The 23,401-nt window shown below is 44.4% G+C and overlaps 1 protein-coding gene across 1 annotated transcript in view; it reads left to right on the forward strand.

Annotated features, from left to right (window-relative positions):
- Nucleotides 1–5,956: 5,956 nt before the first annotated feature.
- Nucleotides 5,957–23,401, forward strand: part of rin3 (Ras and Rab interactor 3) — a 23,775-nt gene continuing 6,330 nt past the window's right edge. The window contains exons 1-10 of the mRNA XM_083634090.1: nt 5,957–6,259; nt 6,901–7,012; nt 7,120–7,192; nt 12,893–12,984; nt 15,583–16,357; nt 16,901–17,179; nt 19,103–19,283; nt 21,243–21,414; nt 22,512–22,633; nt 23,382–23,401. The exon at nt 23,382–23,401 is cut by the window's right edge and continues 167 nt beyond it. Of these exons, the coding sequence (XP_083490216.1) occupies nt 5,996–6,259; nt 6,901–7,012; nt 7,120–7,192; nt 12,893–12,984; nt 15,583–16,357; nt 16,901–17,179; nt 19,103–19,283; nt 21,243–21,414; nt 22,512–22,633; nt 23,382–23,401 (2,090 nt within the window). The 5' untranslated portion in view covers nt 5,957–5,995. The remainder of the gene's footprint in view (nt 6,260–6,900; nt 7,013–7,119; nt 7,193–12,892; nt 12,985–15,582; nt 16,358–16,900; nt 17,180–19,102; nt 19,284–21,242; nt 21,415–22,511; nt 22,634–23,381) is intronic.

Consider the following 23,401-nt stretch of genomic DNA (forward strand, 5'->3'; position numbering starts at 1 on the left):
CCACTAACTGAGACACATAGGGCCATCACAAAGAAGACTGTCCCATCCCCACTAACTGAGACACATAGGGCCATCACAAAGAAGACTGTCCCATCCCCACTAACTGAGACACATAGGGCCATCACAAAGAAGACTGTCCCATCCCCACTAACTGAGACACATAGGGCCATCACAAAGAAGACTGTCCCATCCCCACTAACTGAGACACATAGGGCCATCACAAAGAAGACTGTCCCATCCCCACTAACTGAGACACATAGGGCCATCACAAAGAAGACTGTCCCATCCCCACTAACTGAGACACATAGGGCCATCACAAAGAAGACTGTCCCATCCCCACTAACTGAGACACATAGGGCCATCACAAAGAAGACTGTCCCATCCCCACTAACTGAGACACATAGAGCCATCACAAAGAAGGCTGTCCCATCCCCACTAACTGAGACACATAGGGCCATCACAAAGAAGACTGTCCCATCCCCACTAACTGAGACACATAGGGCCATCACAAAGAAGACTGTCCCATCCCCACTAACTGAGACACATAGGGCCATCACAAAGAAGACTGTCCCATCCCCACTAACTGAGACACATAGGGCCATCACAAAGAAGGCTGTCCCATCCCCACTAACTGAGACACATAGGGCCATCACAAAGAAGACTGTCCCATCCCCACTAACTGAGACACATAGGGCCATCACAAAGAAGGCTGTCCCATCCCCACTAACTGAGACACATAGAGCCATCACAAAGAAGACTGTCCCATCCCCACTAACTGAGACACATAGGGCCATCACAAAGAAGACTGTCCCATCCCCACTAACTGAGACACATAGGGCCATCACAAAGAAGACTGTCCCATCCCCACTAACTGAGACACATAGGGCCATCACAAAGAAGACTGTTCCATCCCCACTAACTGAGACACATAGGGCCATCACAAAGAAGGCTGTCCCATCCCCACTAACTGAGACACATAGGGCCATCACAAAGAAGACTGTCCCATCCCCACTAACTGAGACACATAGGGCCATCACAAAGAAGACTGTCCCATCCCCACTAACTGAGACACATAGGGCCATCACAAAGAAGACTGTCCCATCCCCACTAACTGAGACACATAGGGCCATCACAAAGAAGACTGTCCCATCCCCACTAACTGAGACACATAGGGCCATCACAAAGAAGACTGTCCCATCCCCACTAACTGAGACACATAGGGCCATCACAAAGAAGACTGTCCCATCCCCACTAACTGAGACACATAGGGCCATCACAAAGAAGACTGTCCCTACCTAATATCTTAATTTTATGTAGAATGCAGAGGATATGTAACTGTTTAGTTAAACTTGCATTCCAGGGCCCGTATTTATCAAGCTTCCTAGAATTACTCCTAAGAACACTACTAAGAGTACACTTATGAGCAAAAAAAATCCCAGCTAAAAGCTGCACTTAAAAGTCAGTTATTATGCATCTCACTCCCTCTTTCAGCGAGGTGTAGGAGTGAATCCTAAGGGTCAATCTCAGAGCTGATTTACGACAGGTGTGTGTGCCGTAAAGGGAAATGTTGATGACGCAATTCCAAGTACACAGGAATGGCCAATCGCTGAATGGAATCCCTTATGCACGAATATCCTAAATAGAGATGATTCAACAGTGAAATGCACAATGGGAGTGTAGCATATATTCACCAATAATTTCAGAAGAAATTATCAACAAAATAATACAAGATAGCCTACATTGAAAATGACTCAAGAATAGGCTAAATGTTTCCTAATCCACCCAATTTACCTAATCCCACAACTGACTCGAATCTGGTGTGCTGTCAATTGACTACCCTATATATAATATAGCCAGGTTCTATAGGCTGTATGATGAGCAAACATGGAATCCAAAAGAAAGCCGAATTGGAGGGAGGATGACACGCTGTGCTTAGTGGAGAAGATTCGCGCACGTCTCTGTCTCCTGAATGCCATGATGTCAACATCAGTGGTGTCGTCTACGTGATACGCAGGTATACGCCGTATACACACTGCGAAATGACTCAGATTTGCATATGCGCACTGGGAAATGCGCTATGATATGTATCGTTTTCAATTTCCATTTATAAAATTCACCCTGTGCGCTCTGTGTGTTACCCTACGTTCACACACAGCACCCAAGCCTTGCCTTTACCCACGCTTTTAAATAGGCGTCCTTTTTAGTCAATGAGGCTGTGTACACAGGGCGCCTCAACGTGAACCTTCCGTGTACCCACGCCTCGCCTGAGCTGCGCCGATTTTTACGTGAGTTCTATTTTCAAGCCAACTAGGCGCGTGAAGGCATACTTTTTCTGTCAAGCCATGAAAGAAAAACGCGACAATATCCGTGGGAAATGTCAGTCAGAGTCAGTATACCCTCTGAAAAAAGGTAGACTACACCACTGGTCAACATTGCCCTGCTGGCAACTCCTAACCACTTAGGACACCTCCTGAGGACTCCTAAATAGCTGGGGGAGTAGGAGTGTTTCCTAGTCTTAAGAAGGTTGATAAAAAGCTTTTATTCTTAAAGGACGGCTTTACCGTGGGGAATATGAATATATATCAATCTCACGCCCCTAAGGTTTTAGAATCCGTTGAAATATTTTGAAATTGGAGCTTCACTGCCTGACCTATCAGGCATCTCTCACATTTTTAGGGAAGCCGGATGACGCGTTACGCGTCACCCGGCTTCCCTCCCCGCTTGCGGAACTCGAGCGCCTATGAACTACAAGTCTTGTGAGCATGGTCCCGCCTCTAGAGGTCCTCCACGCCCCTTCAGAGCTCTCGACGAAAAGCAAAAGGCAGCCATCTTGTCCACCCGCATAGCATACTGTAGCTAGGTTAGCTTTCCATAGCTCCTTGCCAAGAGACCATATCTCTGGAACGGAAGCACCAGAAGACACGGGACTGGCGGCATTGGAAAGCTCGTCAAATTTTACATCTAGTAGTAGGTGAGTTGAAGTAACGAAATCAACGCTGAGCAATGTACCCATTTTTACACATTTTTACAGAAAATAGTTACAACATCAGATGCGCGTAACTCCTACGAAAATGCCTTAAAATGCATGAAAAAAAATTTATGAAGACATCTCCCGACATATATACTACCGTTTACATTTGGTGCAATTTGGAGGCAATTTTATTTTCGATTTATTTCTTCTTCTTTGTATCTTTTATTGTCGAAGCCTTCTTCTTCTTCTTCTTCTTTGAGTTTTATGGCGGTTGGCAAACATATATGTGCATTACCGCCACCTACTGGAGTTTGATATCAGCCAAATGCCTGAGGGGTGGGCATGAAAACGCGAAGGCCACGCGAGCCCAGTGCATTGTGGGAAATGTAGTATTTCGGGTCCCCGCACCCGCCCCTCCCCTCCACCACCCCCCCCCCCCCTCCACACAGAGTGGATTTCTGGTGATATCTCTGGCGGGAAACAACCAATTTCAAAAATTTCAAAGGATTCGAAAACCTTAGGGGCGTGAGATTTAATATATATTCATATTCCCCACGGTAAAGCCGGCCTTTAAGTGTGAGAGTAGGACTAAATTTCACAAATTCTCAGCACTTAGGACTAAAATGGCACTCTGAGACGCTTGATAAATACGGGCCCAGGAATATTGTGCTCTTAAGATGACGTTAGTGGAGTCGAGGCTGTTGCGTCCTGAAACCCACTAGCGTAACCTATGTGCGATTCGAAATAACGCATCCGAGATAGAAACGTTATGAATATAGCCACGTTATAAACAACAAACTAACGCTGGTGATCCGTATGGAAACAGTGTTACTGGAAATGGTTAAAAGTTATTATCAATTTGGTCATTCAGTGGCATTTTCCTGCCATATAACATAACTAACTAGTGGCTAACCACAGAAGCCACAGAAGGCAACTAGCGCTGAACCGGAAGAACAAATACGTTTGCGTTGAACGCGGAAGAGAGAAAAAGTGGGCGTGGTGAATAAGGTGAATAGGCTACATACGTGGACTGCCAAGAGTAGCGGCAGCGTTATAAAGCATAGACCAGACTATATTAAAAACATAAACACACAGTAAATGGCAAAAATGGTAAATGGTAAATGGCCTGCATTTATATAGTGCTTTTATCCAAAGCGCTTTACAATCAGTAGATAGTCTACATTCACCCATTCATACACCAATGGCGGCAGGCTGCCACGCACCCGGGAGCAAGGAGGGTTAAGTGTCTTGCCCAAGGACACAACGACAGCAGCTGGGAGGGAGCGGGGATCGAACCGCCAACCCTTGCGTCATTGGCCGACCCGCTCTACCTCCTGAGCTAAAGCCGCCCCAAACACAGGGGCGTCTTTCATGCAGGCTAGCAAGCGAAACGGCTGTCTGTCTGACCCACTGAGTCTGACCACAGACTGTAGCAAGAGATGCAGGATAGCCAAGCGAATTTGATTGGATGAACATTTGATGCTAGGCTAATCAGAGGCAGAGAGGGGCGGGTCATGCCCTCGCCTAGCCTTCGCCATCATGGGAAAAAAATATCGCAACCAGGATAAACAAATTAAAATGAGCACTAATGGGGGATACAAGTGAAAGTGTTTACTGAGGCCATAAATCAAGTGAGACGTACGATAATTTTCCCATTGACTTCCATAATCTGACTTATTTTAGCAGCCAGTGGAGTCGCCCCCTGCTGGCCATTGGGGTACTTCCACATTGGTTTCATTTTACAGTGCCGGAGGTTGCCACTTGTTCCAAATTAGCTGAACTTATCCAAGTTTAACCTATGGTACCTTTGATCTATTTTACAGCCAAACAAGCCCTGTGGCAGGAGCCCTCGACCCTCCCTCCTCCCTCCCTCCATCTTTTCCTCTCTCCTCACCTCCCATCCCCTCCGACCCACCTCGCCCCAGGCCACACCGACCCAAGCCCCTGCCTCCTGCCACCAAGCCCTCCCAGCCCCCGCCTTGCTCCCCCAGGCCCTCACAGCTCCCCTCTCGTCCCCCTCTGCCTCCGTCGACCCCTCCGTCCCTCCCTCCTCCTCTACCTCCCTCTGCCTGCAACCCCCCTCTGTCTCTCTCCCCCAGTCCTCCTCAGCCTTCTCCCTCCCTTCCTCCTCCTATCTCTCCTACTCCCATTTCCCTCACCACACCCTCCCCTCTGACCCCCACACCCTTCCTTCTATCCCCAACCACCTCCCCTCTATCCCCAATGACCTCCCCTCTACCCCCATCGACCTCCCCTCTACCCCTAACGACCTCCCCTCTACCCCCATCGACCTCCCCTCTACCCCCAATGACCTTCCCTCTGCCCCCAACACCCTCCCCTCTACCCCCAACGATGGCCCCTCTACCCCCATCGACCTCCCCTCTACCCCCAGCCCCCTCCCCTATATCCCCAACGACTTCCCCTATACTCCCATCGACCTCCCCTCTGCCCCCAATGACCTCCCCTATATCCCCAATGACCTCCCCTCTGCGCCCAACACCCTCCCCTCTACCCCCAACAACGGCCCCTCTACCCCCATCGACCTCCCCTCTACCCCCAGCCCCCTCCCCTATATCCCCAACGACTTCCCCTATACTCCCATCGACCTCCCCTCTGCCCCCAATGACCTCCCCTATATCCCCAATGACCTCCCCTCTGCCCCCAACACCCTCCCCTCTACCCCCAACAACGGCCCCTCTACCCCCATCGACCTCCCCTCTACCCCCAGCCCCCTCCCCTATACCCCCAACGACCTCCCCTCTACCCACAACGACCACCTCCCCTCTGCCCCCAACGACCCCCCCTCTATCCCCAATGACCTCCTCTCTACCCCCAACGACCTCCCCTCTACCCCCAACGACCTCCCCTCTACCCCCAACGACCTCCCCTCTACCCCCATCGACCTCCCCTCTGCCCCAAATGACCTCCCCTCTATCCCCAATGACCTCCCCTCTGCCCCCAACGACCTCCCCTCTATCCCCAACGACCTCCCCTCTATCCCCATCGACCTCCCCTCTGCCCCCAATGTCCTCCCCTCTGCTCCCCACACTCTCCACTCTGCCAACACCCTCCCCTCTGCTCCCTGCTTCTCCTCAGCTCTCCTCTGACTTCACTCCCTCTCTTCCTCCCCCTTTACCCCCCGCTGTTTCCTCCTGTCCTCCTCCTCCTCCTCCAGCCCCTCCAGTCCTGAGCCCTGCAGATCGGCTGGTTGGGAGCGCTTCAGTGTGGCAGCCCAAAGGTCTCAGCCAAGACAAGGCTACTAGCATAATGGAGAGAGAGACGGCTGGGGTGAGACATGCACGCACGCACGCACGTACGCCCGCACGCACGCACGCACGCACACAAACCTTCTTGAAATCTTGAATCTTGAAATTCATAGTACAAATGTGTAGTTATGGGTCCTTTATGGAATTAAATATAGAGTAACACCTTTCTGAAAATATTATGTTTCTATTGGTGGTTGGCTTATGATGATCACCAGTTTTGTTTTTTGCATCACTGATAGCAGTAGTAGTATAGCACGTGTCTCAATGGAGAGTTTTACTGTCCCACAGTCTAACATGCTGTTTTAGAGGCTTTTCTGCACTGAGAAGAACAACATTCAGGGGGAAACACTGTATGACATTTGTATGACATTTTTAGAGGGATTTTATGGCATTGAAATGGTCAAATTGAAGGATATTGTTTGATCATGTGGGTCTTAGAGCATGTGCTGTTTTTCTCAGCCCATGGTTGAGAAATTAGTTTTAATCTATGTGAAATTGCTCTAATAGGCCTTCCAAAAATGCATGTGCAAAGGGCAAAAAAAGAAAGAAAAAAGATTTAGATTTGTGTGCCGCGTTACATGGTGTAGCATATTTCAAACCTGATATTTTGCAAGTTTTTCATTCTGACCTCAATATTGCAATCACTGCTGGTGACATTTCCAGGCGTTCCTGGTTCAGAGCACAGAGGACCGGGGTCTGATGCTGTCAGTACGCTTGCCTGACAGACAAGGGGCGCCACTCGTCCACAACCTGCTGGTCAAACAACACAAAACATGTAGGTATTACACTGACTAGCATGGATTACTATATGGTCAAGTTAGCTGATATGAACATGGTTTCCTGTTGCTGATGCTCACATGTGTTCAATCTTTTCTGTGCCAGTTCTCCACTTAGAAGGCTCCTCTCTGCTTTTCAATGACATCTTCAAACTGCTGTCCTTCTACTGTGTCAGCAGGTACTACTGGACACATACACACACGCTCACAAAACAAAACAAAACACACACACACACACACACACACACACACACACACACACATAAAGGTGCACTGTCATCATACAATAAAAAAGCACATGTATTGCACACATTTCCCATAATATGCACTCAGCAGTGGCGTACCATCACTGCTGAAATATGGCCGCCACTGCCAGAGGTGGAAAGTACTAGTAGTTTTTTTTAAGAATTTGTACTTTTTATAATGCTATACTTTTACTCTTACTTGAGTAATTTTAATAATAGATATTCTACTTGAGTACTTTTAAATTTACACCGAGTAAATGAGTAAATTCAAATGTTTGCTCTGCACACCGCACTATGAAAACAGCACAGTAGTATTGGGACTGCTCGCTAACAGGTTGACTTCCTGCATTTAGGGTGGCTCGTGCTCAAGACTGGCCAATTGAATTAGACGGGTGTAGACGATTAAATAATGATCCCCATTGTCAGTTTAGTTCAGAAATCTCTGTTTCATTTGACACTGCTGAAAGCCCTGGCAAAATGGCTGTATCTGATTGTGACGTTGTTACTGCTAGCAGCTCGTCTGGCAAAGGAGGCATCCCCGGCCACATCTGAACGAGCTGTTCAGTATGAAAGACAAGACAGACAAAGATAGGGACAGCTTACAGTAGGTAACACTGGTAACATGTGCTCGATGTGTGAAATGTATTTGGGTAAATAATTAACATATAAAACATTTAAAAAGTAACGCAAATGTATTTTTACTCGGGCACTTTGAGTACTTTTAAATAGGTTACTTTTTTACTCTACTTGAGTAATTTCCTGGACTAGTACTTTTACTTGTGTTAAGTTTGATCTTTAGAAACTAACATTATTTACCTATTTCACTTCCCACCCAATTCACCCCCATTTTGTGTCTAAAAGGCAGGAAGTAACACAGGTGCAAGCAGAACACTAATGAGGGTTTCCAACTTCCAATCCATTTAGATGTTCCAGTGCCGGGGCCCTAATTAAAGTCTTGCTTAAGTTAAGTCTTGCCTAAATTGAGTGGATATTGAAATAGGCTATTACGGATGCTTCCTATCCAGGTCAATTCACACACCTGTGAGTAAAACACGTGGGACCGGGCAATATTAAATGGTGCTTAAAATACCCCCCTCAAAAGAGAAAGCAGTAAATGGTGTTATTTTGCCCCGACATTGAAAAATGAACCATTGGACTATTTCAACAGGATCTCATTCCGATGGCCTAATATATCAGCGCTCTGTCTGCTTGTGTGCACGGGATGTTACGTTACGCGCTCTGTAGCCTTGTGTGCAAATATGATACACCCGCACGGGCGCACCGTTAAACAAGCACTGGGGGCTCCAGGGGAAGGGTTAGGGTTAGGGTCTCCAGGGGAAGACTATCGGGGCGTGTGTCGGAAGACCCCCTTTGGGTAGCCCCCCGGAGGTACAATTGAACATATTGTGAAACACCATAATATTTGGGTATACTGTACCATAATGTGAAATTTCATACCATTACATCCCTATTGCTAAATACAAATGTATTGACTGGATCTCCTACTAGACAGCTTCACCACCGCTGCTACAACTCCCTCCTATAGGGAAAACACTGCATTCACATAGATATGTATATGCACATGCACAGAAAGACACATTTGAATGATTTATTTATGGCAACATACATAAGCATACAAATGACATAAACACCATTAATGCAGTCAGAAATGGAGTCAGTCAGTTAAGTGCCTAATTGACAGCCACATTGTTGCGTACACACAGGATGATAACACACAGGATGATAACACACAGGATGATAACACACAGGATGATAACACACAGGATGATAACACACAGGATGATAACACAGAGGATGATAACACACAGGAAGATAACACACAGGATGATAACACACAGGAAGATAACACACAGGATGATAACACACAGGAAGATAACACACAGGATGATAACACACAGGATGATAACACACAGGATGATAACACACAGGATGATAACACACAGGATGATAACACACAGGATGATAACACACAGGATGATAACACACAGGATGATAACACACAGGATGATGACACACAGGATGATAACACACAGGATGATAACACACAGGATGATAACACACAGGATGATAACACACAGGATGATAACACACAGGATAATAACACACAGGATGATAACACACAGGATGATAACACACAGGATGATAACACACAGGATGATAACACACAGGATGATAACACACAGGATGATAACACACAGGAAGATAACACACAGGATGATAACACACAGGATGATAACACACAGGATGATAACACACAGGATGATAACACACAGGATGATAACACAGAGGATGATAACACACAGGATGATAACACAGGAAGATAACACACAGGATGATAACACACAGGATGATAACACACAGGATGATAACACACAGGATGATAACACAGAGGATGATAACACACAGGATGATAACACACAGGATGATAACACACAGGAAGATAACACACAGGATGATAACACACAGGATGATAACACACAGGAAGATAACACACAGGATGATAACACACAGGATGATAACACACAGGATGATAACACACAGGATGATAACACACAGGATGATAACACACAGGATGATAACACACAGGATGATAACACACAGGAAGATAACACACAGGATGATAACACACAGGATGATAACACACAGGATGATAACACACAGGATGATAACACACAGGATAATAACACACAGGATGATAACACACAGGATGATAACACACAGGATGATAACACACAGGATGATAACACACAGGATGATAACACACAGGATGATAACACACAGGATAATAACACACAGGATGATAACACACAGGATGATAACACACAGGATTATAACACACAGGATGATAACACACAGGATGATAACACACAGGATGATAACACACAGGATGATAACACACAGGATAATAACACACAGGATGATAACACACAGGATGATAACACACAGGATTATAACACACAGGATGATAACACACAGGATGATAACACACAGGATGATAACACACAGGATGATAACACACAGGATGATAACAGGATAACACACAGGAAGATAACACACAGGATGATAACACACAGGATGATAACACACAGGATGATAACACACAGGATAATAACACACAGGATGATAACACACAGGATGATAACACACAGGAAGATAACACACAGGATGATAACACACAGGATGATAACACACAGGATGATAACACACAGGATGATAACAGGATAACACACAGGATGATAACACACAGGATGATAACACACAGGATGATAACACACAGGATGATAACACACAGGATTATAACACACAGGATGATAACACACAGGATGATAACACACAGGATGATAACACACAGGATGATAACACACAGGATGATAACAGGATAACACACAGGAAGATAACACACAGGATGATAACACACAGGATGATAACACACAGGATGATAACACACAGGATGATAACACACAGGATGATAACACACAGGAAGATAACACACAGGATGATAACACACAGGATGATAACACACAGGATGATAACACACAGGATGATAACAGGATAACACACAGGAAGATAACACACAGGATGATAACACACAGGATGATAACAGGATAACACACAGGAAGATAACACACAGGATGATAACACACAGGATAATAACACACAGGATGATAACACACAGGATGATAACACACAGGATGATAACACACAGGAAGATAACACACAGGATGATAACACACAGGAAGATAACACACAGGATGATAACACACAGGATGACAGTGGCAAATGTAAACATAACACACAGTATCAAGGCCTCCTCCATATTGAACAGCTACCAATGACAGCTTATGTGATCCAGGCTGTCAAATATAAAAACGCCAAGTTTGCACGTGTAGCCCAGCTGTGAAACGGTTTGCTCCAGCTGTTGATATTTCAGTATCTTGGTTAGAAAAGCTTCCTCTAGTCTAGGCCAGTGGTTCTCAAATGGGGGTCCGCGGACCCCCAGGGGTCCGTGGCACTTTGCCAGGGGGTCCGCGAAAAGTTTTCAGGTAAAAAAATAAATAAAAAAATGCTACATCTTACTTATTCCTTCTCAAACTATTTCCTACATTGTGCTAGTCTATCAAAATATCTTGGCTGTCACTGGCTACGGTTACATGAGGCCTTTTAATTCGAAATGAAATCATTCGAATCAAATCATTCGCATTGATCGTTATTTCCTGCGAGTTTACAAGAGAAAATAGTATCCAATCTCAATCCTCTCTAACTCACTGCGGTCTTTCTGCGCATGCCCGTTCCGGCTTTCATCGCCCGTTGATGACGACGTACATAAACCGTGACAAGATGACAAGATGACAAGATGGCGAAAAGCAAGAGATGGACCCGAGCAGAAACTATTTATTTGATTACAACTTTAGAAGAGTTCAACATCATGCTACGGCAACATCCATTTTAAGATTTACCGGTACTTTTTTCAGGCGAGCAACAAACATCTCTTGCTTTTCGCCATCTTGTCGCGGTTTATGTACGTCGTCATCCTCGCGCGCGTCATCAACGGGGAATGAAAGCTGGAACGGGCATGCGCAGAAAGACCGCAGTGAGTTAGAGAGGATCGTAGAGGAAAGAGCGTTCACATGTATAGAAAAATACTTCAATCGCATTGAGAAACGAACTACACCACCCCCTTACATCGAATTTGACTTCACATCGAATTGGCCGTTTTCATTCTGCTTTAGGTGTTTACAAGATAAATTTGAAGAGGATTGGGATCGAATTCTGAGTTAAAGAGGATTAAAACTGTCCATGTAACCGTAGCCATTGATTGTGTTGCATAGTGGTTTTCTGTACTGTTGACAAATTGTGATATTGTAAGTCGCTTTGGACAAAACAAAAGCGTCTGCTAAATGACGTAATGCAAATGTAATGTAATAAAAAAAATGTGTGTGCAAAATCTTCATAGTTCAACGAAAATAGTTTATGCTTTAAATCTAAAATGGTTCATGGATTACATTCTAATAACAAACCTATCAAATTAAAAGTCAAGCACGTTACCGTGGAAACAATTAAGCTTAGCCCAAAGTCACAAATCAGAATGAGGGGGTCCCCGGTATATTTTCTATCTTGTAAGGGGTCCTTAGCTGAAAAACATTTGAGAACCTCTGGTCTAGGCTATAGTCAAAAGCACAGCCAACCTCTAGAAGCACAAAAATACATAGTCATAGACATAATAATAAGACAACATACCTTCTCTACACAGCCTAAGATTGTGTCCATTTATATCAGTGGTTCTCAAACTTTTTCACATCAAGGATGCCTCAACTGACACAAATTAGACCGCAGACCCTCATCTGATAAGGCTTTGTCCCACGGTCCCCCATCTGTGAAGACTTTAGCTTTTAGATGTTTTATTACAGAAAGTGTATGAAACCCATGACCAACTGTCATACAGTACATTATTGTGACAATACATTATTCCCCTTTTTCTGGGGACCACCTAGAACCCCCTCAAGGACCCTAGACCCCACTTTGAGAACCACTGATTTGTATAGACTTGATGTCACATTGTTGAACTCACTGCTTGTACTGTGCTGCTGTTTTATCTTTGAATCCACTAATAAGGGACATCCTTGCCGTCCCACTGAGGTTACCCAGGGTCATCACCATGGCAGCTAAGAAGGAGGATCTGCAGGTCATCTCTGCCATGGGAGCAGGTACATACATCTGCATATTCAATCAAGCAATCAATCATATTGTATCATTACATTTACATTGGATGATATTGTATCATTACATTTAGATTAGATATTGTATCATTACATTTAGATTAGATATTGTATCATTACATTTACATTGGATGATATTGTATCATTACATTTAGATTAGATGATATTGTATCATTACATTTAGATGAGATGATATTGTATCATTACATTTAGATTAGATCATATTCTATCATTACATTTAGATTATATTATATTGTATCATTACATTTAGATTAGATCATATTGTATCATTACATTTAGATGAGATCATATTGTATCATTACATTTAGATTAGATCATATTGTATCATTACATTTAGATGAGATCATATTGTATCATTACATTTAGATTAGATCATATTGTATCATTACATTTAGATTAGATCATATTGTATCATTACATTTAGATTAGATCATATTGTATCATTACATTTAGGTTATATTATATTGTATCATTACATTTACGGTAGATTAGATCATATTGTATCATTACATTTAGATTATATTATATTGTATCATTACATTTAGATTATATTATATTGTATCATTACATTTAGAATAGATCATATTGTATCATTACATTTAGATTAGATTACATCTAACTTTAATGATCGCTGTGGGGAAATTGAGTCATTGCAGCAGGAAATACAGCATATAGACAGGAACAGAGCCAATGGGAGCTATTAAACATAACAACATTTAGTACAAATATATGAATGTATGAAAATATATGAATTAAATCATGTATTCAGGGTGTGAAAATAACAGCAATAGCACATGATGAGACAATAATAATAACAACAACAACAATAGCAACAACAATAATAAATATAGCCGCAAGCGGCGATGGGCGGGGTTCAAGCCTTGCGCAGATGACAAAGCTTCTGATTCTGACTAGGACATCCTCCTTGATATATCTGACAAGTTTCGCGATCATTGGACAAACAGGTGTGGAGTTACAGCCTTTTTTATGTTAAGCCACGCCCATTTCTGGCGTTTATGGCGCCCCCTTTTGGTCGAATTGCACAAAATTTGACACACATGGTCTAGGATGGTCTCCGAAGACCTCCTGCAAGTTTCGTGAAGATTCCTTAATCGGTCATGAAGTTATGACAATTTAGCTGTGAGGCCACGCCCTCTCACAACTTTAACGATCAATATCTCCGAAACTAAAGTAGCTTTCAAAAATCCACCAATCACGATTGTAGAGCTTGCTCCATAGATGCTTCCTGGCGAGTCTGGTGCAAATCGGTTCAACAGTCTAGGAGAAGATGTCAAAAATGTGTTTTCCAAACTTTTCCAAATATCTCAAAAATTTTCCAGACGGACATTGAGGGTCCGTATGGCAAACTTGTAGAGCAGGTTCACCTGAACATCTGGGAAAAAAAAGTTTGAAAATCGGACCAACGGCGTGGAAGTTATGGCCTTTAACGTAAAACCGTGGATTATAGCGCCACCTTCAGGCCGATTCGAAAAATCTTTCTTGAGCACCTACCAGCCAACAATATCTGTCATTGGGCCAAATATCAGGTCTCTACCATTTACCAACTCACGGGAATTTGCGTCGGGGCAGATGAACAAGAAGAAGAAGAAGAACAAGAAGAAGAATAAACCGGAGGAAAAACAATAGGGTTTCAGCCCCTTCAGGGCTTGAACCCCTAATAATAGTGAAAGATGAAAATATATGCAGTATGAAAATAAATAGAAAATATCACAATATAATATGCAAATATGAATTCACAGAATATATCAGATACAGCATGAGCAAAGTATGCATCGTATTACATTATTATTATTAGGATGATGATTATGATTATGATTATTATTCAAGCCCCGAAGGGGCTGGAAACCCTATTGTATTTGCTATGTTTATTATTTATTTTTATTTATTTTTTGTATTCCCTAAAACCGTGTATACGTCAGAGACCCTAAGGCCCACAGTAACCAAAATTTGCACAGGCTAGAAAACTCACCCACTACTCGGAAACAAAAAATTATACAATCTACCAAATTCCGGCGATACAACCAACACCCCATTTCCTCTTTTTCTAACCATCCATACCACTGGGCCAATATCTGACCCAATGACAGGCTGGGCAACTGATTCAGCCTTCGAACCCCTGGTATTGCCGCTTGCGGCTATATTTATTATTATTATTATTATTATTATTATTATTATTATTATTATTATTATTTTTATTATTATTATTATTATCATTATTATTATTATTATCACTACCACTTGCCTTGTACTGTATATCTACAGAAAAATTGCCATGCTGAAATAGTTATACCTTAATTATATCTCCCCTCATGTTTTAATAAATTTTTCTATTTTGTACATGTAACAGGCTATAGGTACATAATCATGCCTCTAAAAGCCAGAACAAACCAAAGAATAATAATTTTCATAAGTGAATGATCTGAGACAGAAAATAAATAAAACAAGAAAAAAAATGATATGAAATGAAGTGGAAAGTAAATAAAATTAGCAATCTGTTAAATGACTACAAAACAACTGTCTCAACTCTGACTGGATGTGTTGCAGGTTTCTGGACGTCGGAGCTGAAGCAGCAGGCGGAGAACCAGGCCGGTCAGCCCGGTCTGTACTGGTACATCGACCCAGTGGCCGTGGGCGAGGACACCAACAAAGACCTGCACCCATCCCCTGTGTCCAAGCTGGAGAACATCAGTACATCTCCAAGCATCAGCTCCTCCCTGCAGAACGGAGAGAGCCCCAAAGACAAGCCGCAGGAAGTCCAAGGTCCCAGCAAGAGCACGTCCCAGAAATACAAGAGACCTCCCCCTCGGCCCCCCAGCCTGGGCTCAGCATGCGGGTCGGGCCTGCTCTTCTCGGCTAACACCTCCTCTCCTCTCACTGACACCTCATCTCCTCTCACTACAGAGAGAAAAGAGGGAGAAAGGGTCGGGGGAGGAGGGGAGAAAGAAGAGAGGAAGCCTGTATCGTCTGTGTCGCCTCCTCCTCTGAGGCCTCCTGTTCCCGTGCAGAGCCGCTCCACTCCCCCTCTACCTCCCGCTCCTCTGCAGCGACGTACTTCCTCCCGGAAGGGTAGCCAGCCGACGGAGAGAGAGAAGGGACATAATCCTGCCAAGACAAACGAGCAAGGGGGAGGAGGAGAGAGAGCAGAGGAAAAAACTGGAATGAATTTGTCTTTGACAGAGCAGGTGGCTCCACAAGGCAGCCAACACCGAGAGGAGGAGGAGGTGAAGAAGGGAGAGGAGGAGGCGGGTGAGAAAGAGGAAGCAAGGGAGGAAAGACAGCTGAAAATAGATAAAGGAGAAGAGGAGATACAGAAGTCCAGGTGAGCTTCCCAAATAGTATTTCCCTAACTATTTAATTTCATTTAAAAAAAATCACTCTAAAATAATCACTCTCACCTCACCAGAGGGAGCGGGACAAATATAATTCCCTTCAGATTCAAGCTGAGCACATTCGGCGAGGTCACTTTGCTCTATTCAGCTGCATTACTGGAACACTACCATAAAAACAGCCACTGGGTTAAACAGTTTTAAGGCATCCTTGCATAAGTGGCTCTCCACTTAGGTAACCCTATAGCTTCTTTAAATGTTTTCTCTGGTATTCTTTTTGGTATAAGGTATTGCCAAACAAACCTAACTTTGTATGTGTTGCACATTGTGACTGCCAGTAGAGGACCACAATGGAACTAAGTCAGACTTTATTGTGTTTTATCCTTGTCAGAATGGTTTTAATGGATGTATTGTTTCCCAATAGGTTTCAGCTTTATATGTATTTTAACATTATTTCTTTTCTTTTTTTCTTCTTTTTTTTAACATTTAAAACATTATTTCTAATCAATCAACCAATCAACCAATCAATCAATCAGCTCAAATGGCCAGCCGTTAGTGAAGAAGCCCTCCCGTCCAGTTCCTCCGCCGAGGAGGAGACCACCTTCCCAGTCTAATGCACCGCCCTTCCCCAACCCGCCCGGAGGAGGGTCACCCGGGATGAGAATGGCCCCTCCCTCACCGGCACGGCGGCCAGATGTGTCCCTTTACTCACCACAGGGGGGCGCTGTGGTGGGAACCGACCCCGACTCCTGCTCTAACAGTAGCACGGAAGAAGAAGGAGAGTCCAACCAGGAACAGCAGGAACAAAATCACAGGTACTGTACGTCCTCCTGAAGGATGGACCAGTCGGGAGGCTGGTTGCAGGTTCAATTCCAGGCCGTCTTCACAAGGAAAACGACCGCATTGATTGATTTTCAAGTGGGTTAAAATGACAGATGTTTTACGAATGTGACCTGACCTCTTGTGTGAGTAAGTGCAGCAGGGTCAGGAGCTGTAACCAGGAAGTAGCTGTGACCTCTGGCGGTCTTTAATGTAACAACAATCTAACTTCCTCATCTTTCAACTTCCTCATCGCGAGAGATGCCGCCCCCGTTCGCTTTCCGACGTCTTCCATTTTTTACTGTAACCAAAACCATAACCCTAAGCTTAACCAAGCTGTTTAAGGCTGCTTTCTCACTGGGAACGATTGGTCCCCCCCCCCCCCCCCCCCCCCCCCGCCCCGCTGGTCAGCTTTCACATTACAGCATTTCTTACGCGCTCGGAAACGGAACAGAGTGCACTTGCATCATCAACTAGGGCTGGAGTTTATCATCACCCGTGTGTTGTCTATGTGGTTCGGAACGGTTTTCACACTTGCAACTGTTCCGTGCCCGGGCACGCCAAAGCGCTCCCCAGACCACCTTTTCAACTGGATCCTGTCACAGTTCCCCGTTGCGCGCCCGGGCGCGGAACGGAACGGTACGCAACGAAAACTGGGGTCAATTTGTGTGCTCGGGAACGGTACCGGGGCGCCAGGATAGTTCGGATAGATGTGAATTTTTGATGTGGGGTTGTATGAGGTACTTGCCGACATTCAGTGTACTACATTCAATAGAATGCAGCCGAAAAAATGGAGACCGGCCGCATCTGGTAAGTAGAGCTGTCTGCTGAGTGTGAACAGGGTCATGAGCAAAAAAACGTAAAAACAACAGAAAAAAACATAAACTGCTTCCATACTGGTTGGAATTTTTTATTTATGCCTCACATCATGATGAGGTCACCTCTACAAATCTTGTATTACTAGGAAATTAAGTAAATGAGTACTTTGAAGCAATGATATTTTTTAATTTATTTTATCATTTTGTGTGTGCAGAAATGGTCAAATAGTTATATGCCCCCATGTCATTAACCCTACCCACCGCTCAACTCCCAGCTCTTTACTGTACCACCTTCCTATTCATATGCCCCCTCCCCCACCAACACCACCCATATCCCTGTAGGCACTAATCCTACGCACCCCCCCCCCCCCACACACACACACACACACACACACACCACCATATATACCCCTACTCAGTAATCCTACGCACCCCTCCAATCCTGGCTCTCTAGCACCTTTAACACCCCTACACCCCCCCCACACACACACACACACACACACACACACACACACACACACACACCACCACCACCACCTATATACCCCTAGTCAGTAATCCTACCCACTGCTCGAATCCCGGCTTTCTAGCACCTTCTTATCCCTATGGCCAACACCCATGCATGCGTGTTTCAACAATGCGTCAGTGAGTGAGTGAGTGAGTTAGTGAGTCACTCAGTAAGCCCCTGAGGCTCTTCTAGGCCAGCCCTCCTGGGTCCGGGCAAAAATGAACAGGCTTCTTTGTGAAAAATGTAAATAGTTTTTGATGTGTGTGAGTTATAATGTTTATTTCCCCCCCCCCCCCGTGATCACTAAGACTGGGAGAACAATTTTCAATCGCCTTTGTTATTATTGTTCTCTATGTGACTTGAATACATTTCTGTGAGATTCAATTTCCGCGTTGTTTTTTCTTTTGTCTTTATGGTCGTATACATTTATGTGACATCACTGCAGTACACACATTCTGATAGTCCAGGTTGTCCCGGGGGAACAAAAATAAAAAGTACATCACTTGATTGCGCATTAGAGGGTTGAGGTTATAAAAGCATTATTACACAAAAATAGGACAAAATGGCTGAGAGGGTTTAATGTTTCTTTCCAGTCGCTCTGCAGATGCACGTAACCCCAAGGCAGTGGTGAAGCGAATCCCCACCACCGTGATGTTGGACCGAGCTCGGTATCGCCTGTCCACCGTCCTCACCGGCCTCATCAGCCCTGACCGCCGCCTCACACAGCGCCTCGTGGAGCTGGCCAGGGACCCTCTCAGCTACTTTGGTAACCTGGTGAGTAGTACAAGAACTACATCTAGCAAAGCCTTCTGCAGGCTCACCAGAATGCGTTTTGAAATGGAGGGACAATAAAATGTCCCCCCACCGACACGATTGCAAGTTCTTGGTAAACAACACGATAGCGTCATTATGTAACGGACATAAGTGCACCACAAGTGTTTTGGAGGTGTACTGCAGCCAACGCGCCGAGTTACGTTCGAGTATGCACAGTCTCGCTGTCGCTGCTAGTCGGCGGCAAGGCTCCAAGTCGAGGCTGCGCAGAACCCTGTCAGCGCCTTAGTCCAAAAACAGTTTTTTCGCTACTCCTGCTACAAATTGTCCAATCTTCAACAAATCACGACACACAGCATGTGTGGACTGCTTGCACAAAATGTCCATAGCAGTTTTTTGATAATCCACAACATTTTCATATAATTGAACTGTCATGGGTTGGGTCTATTTCACAAAAATCTCAACTACTATTAAAAAAAAGTAATATAGGGGCGCTATAGCAAAAATTTTAAAAGGCCCTAACTCAGTGATTATAGATAAAAATTCCTTCATTTATTTTGTTTTTATTTCAGGTTTATTTAACAGGGACAATGCACATTGATAAACATCAAATGTAAATGTGCCAGTTAGCCAGAAGGCTATTTTACATCTGCTGTCCCTGGACTGGTCTTAAGAGGTCACCCTAAAAAGAAAGAAAAAAGAAGAAGGTAAAGCTATAAAGAGAAACATCTAAACATGCAGTATAAAAAAAGAACAGTCTAGGAATATAGCATAAGAGCTATTATAAAAAAGGTTAATTGACATAAAACGAGGACAGTATTGCAGTTAAACGAGACAGCAATCAGCAACAAGTAACAAAAGGATTCAGCCCAGCTAAACAAATAGCAATCTATCACATGACAGACAGACACACAAATAGCACAGACGTTAGTAGACATGGCAGGAAGACAACATTGCAACAAGCAACAAACAGACAAGACATGTTAGCCTAACTAGACTATCAGACCACATGACAAACACAGCACAATGAGCACAGACAGGCAGAGAAGAGCAGAGATGACAGCATGATAATTAAGTACTTTAATGTTGACAGAGCTGACTATTGCTTATGCACTTCTTTAAGTTAAGCTTAAATGAAGCGTAGGTTTTCAAATCTCTAATGTGTTTTGGAATTAAGTTCCACTCACGAGCAGCTTTAATTGAAAACGCAGATTGGCAAAAAGCACTTTTTTTCTTAACGGTAAAATGCAGTCCCCTCTCACTGCACTCTGTGTAGATTTATATACGGTTGATCCAGTGTTTACAAACTGTCTTAGTACAGGTGGAGCCAGTTCATGCAAAATCTTGTACATAAGACAGGAATCAGTATATTTAATCAGGTTTTCCCAATTTAAAAACTTGTATTTTGTTAATATTTTTGCAATGATGATAATATTTGGGCTTTTTGTCAAGAACGTTGAGGGTTTGTTTGTACAAGGAGTGTAATGGTTTAAGAGCAGTATTACTTGCCTAAGACCAGGTTGTCAAGCAATATGTGATCTGAGAGAAGATCATTGAGTGCATATACATCATTGCAGCCTCTGTTGACATACAACTACGGATATATCTAAAATGGGCAAGGTTGAACTTTACTCGATTACAGACTTTTTTAATATGGGCTTTAAAAGAGAAATTGCTATCAATCAGCACTCCAAATGTACTTAAACTCAGAGACAACTTCTAATCTCTCCCCAGCTACAAATAAATCCGGTTCTGCACAACGGCTTTTAGTTTTGCTAAAAAAAACATAGACAATTGCTGGATTCCTTGGGCTAAGTCGCATCTATCCATATAGGCCACTCCCATTCCCGCCAACATCTTTTTCTGCCATGTTGATTTTTCCCTTCAACTTTTTTCTTTATTTACTGACCCAATTACTGGTGATGGGAGACGACATGGTGACTATTTGCTTGTTTTCTGTAGGTAAAGGAGCACCGTGCCTTCACGCTGGAGACCATGTCACATCACCCCTCCTCCACGGAGCTGCTGCACGAGATCAGACAGATGATGACCCAGCTGAAGAGCTACCTACTGCAGAGCACAGAGCTGCACACCATGCTGGAGCCACAGCATCAGTATCCCCAAGACAAACTAGGTCACTTTACAGACACGTACCACCAGGAGAAGACAATAATACATCAGGCCAGGGGGCGTCTGGGTAGTGTCGAGGTAGAAGCACTCACCTACCACCAGGGGGCGTCTGGGTAGTGTCGAGGTAGAAGCACTCACCTACCACCAGGGGGCGTCTGGGTAGTGTCGAGGTAAAAGCACTCACCTACCACCAGGGGGCGTCTGGGTAGTGTCGAGGTAGAAGCACTCACCTACCACCAGGGGGCGTCTGGGTAGTGTCGAGGTAGAAGCACTCACCTACCACCAGGGGGCGTCTGGGTAGTGTCGAGGTAAAAGCACTCACCTACCACCAGGGGGCGTCTGGGTAGTGTAGAGGTAAAAGCACTCACCTACCACCAGGGGGCGTCTGGGTAGTGTAGAGGTAAAAGCACTCACCTACCACCAGGGGGCGTCTGGGTAGTGTCGAGGTAGAAGCACTCACCTACCACCAGGGGGCGTCTGGGTAGTGTCGAGGTAGAAGCACTCATCTACCACCGCAGAGACCGGGGTTCAATTCCTGGCAGCGGTACTTCCGGCTTGGTCAGACGCTCTGAGACAGACACAATTGGCCGTGTCTGCGGGTGGGAAGCTGGTGGGGTATGAGTCCTGGCCGCTGCACTAGTGCCTCCTCTGCTCGGCCGGGGGACCTGCTTCAGTGGGGACTGGGGGGAATAGCGTGATCCTCCCATGGTGAAACGACCGGGACAGGAGGGGGAACAAGTACAATTGGGGAGAAAATGGAAGAATGTGTGTGTGTGTGTGTGTGTGTGTGTGTGTGTGTGTGTGTGTGTGTGTGTGTGTGTGTGTGTGTGTGTGTGTGTGTGTGTGTGTGTGTGTGTGTGTGTGTACCCTTTATTAATTGGAGTCATATGTCAATGATTGGAGTACATATAGCTACAGAGATAGCAGTCTGTAAAACTTGTAGTGAAATTTGCTCTGCTTTGCACCCAACTGTGTGTGTGTGTGTGTGTGTGTGTGTGTGTGTGTGTGTGTGTGTGTGTGTGTGTGTGTGTGTGTGTGTGTGTGTGTGTGTGTGTGTGTGTGCGTGTGTGTGCGTGCGTGTGTGTGTGTGCGTCCATCTAGAGTCCATAGTGGAAGCAGCTCTGTGTAAGACTGTACTGAAGCCACTGAGAGAGCCAATTTACCGCAGTCTGGAGAAACTCCACAGTGATAGTGGCGGCCTACAGCAACTAGCACAGAACCAGGTACAGTAGGACAGCATTTTAATGTCGGGGAGGGTGCATACCCTGGCAGCGGTGGTAGCAGGAGGAGTAGTAGTAGTAGTAGTAGTAGTAGTAATTAGGGGTGTAACAACACCATACACGCATTCATACTGTACCAAACCGTTTAGGTACGAAGCTTTACGTTCAAGGCGCATTGCAAACAACCAAACAAATCTTTCACTGCTGAACAGTGCAAGTCTTCTACAAAGATATCAGATAACTAAAACTGAGACGAAAAAGACAAAAGGTGTTAAAAAAAATTTGTCATAAATTGAAATAAAAATTTTAACTAGAAATTTTTAAATCTAAAATTTTTAAATCAAGGAAATTTCTCCGGCATTGTCCTTTTTTGCTGTATCGAAAACATACCGAACCACGACCCCATTGTGTCGTATCAAAGCGAACCGTGAATTTTGTGAATCATTACACCCCTACTAATATTGTAGTTGCAGTAGTAGTAGCAGCAGTAGTGGACGTAGTATAGTAGTAAGGGTGGAGGAGTGGGATTGTTGGATCGGTAACTTCCTCGTCTTTCAACCGAGAAGACCGGGTTTGCCTCTGACCTGTTCCGTTTTTTTTGCTGTGGAGCAACGTTACTATTACACATTTGTTTTGAAGATAATTGCTAATATAGAAATGATAATATTGTGTTTACTATAAGATCCTCCTAAAATGTGACACTGTGATGAATGACCATGGTATCTGTGTGTATTGTGTGTTTGTGTCACAGTCTGTGGTGCTGGGCAGCAC

This window comes from Poromitra crassiceps (genome assembly GCF_964638095.1).
Source record: "Poromitra crassiceps genome assembly, chromosome: 3".
Lineage (NCBI taxonomy): Eukaryota > Metazoa > Chordata > Actinopteri > Beryciformes > Melamphaidae > Poromitra > Poromitra crassiceps.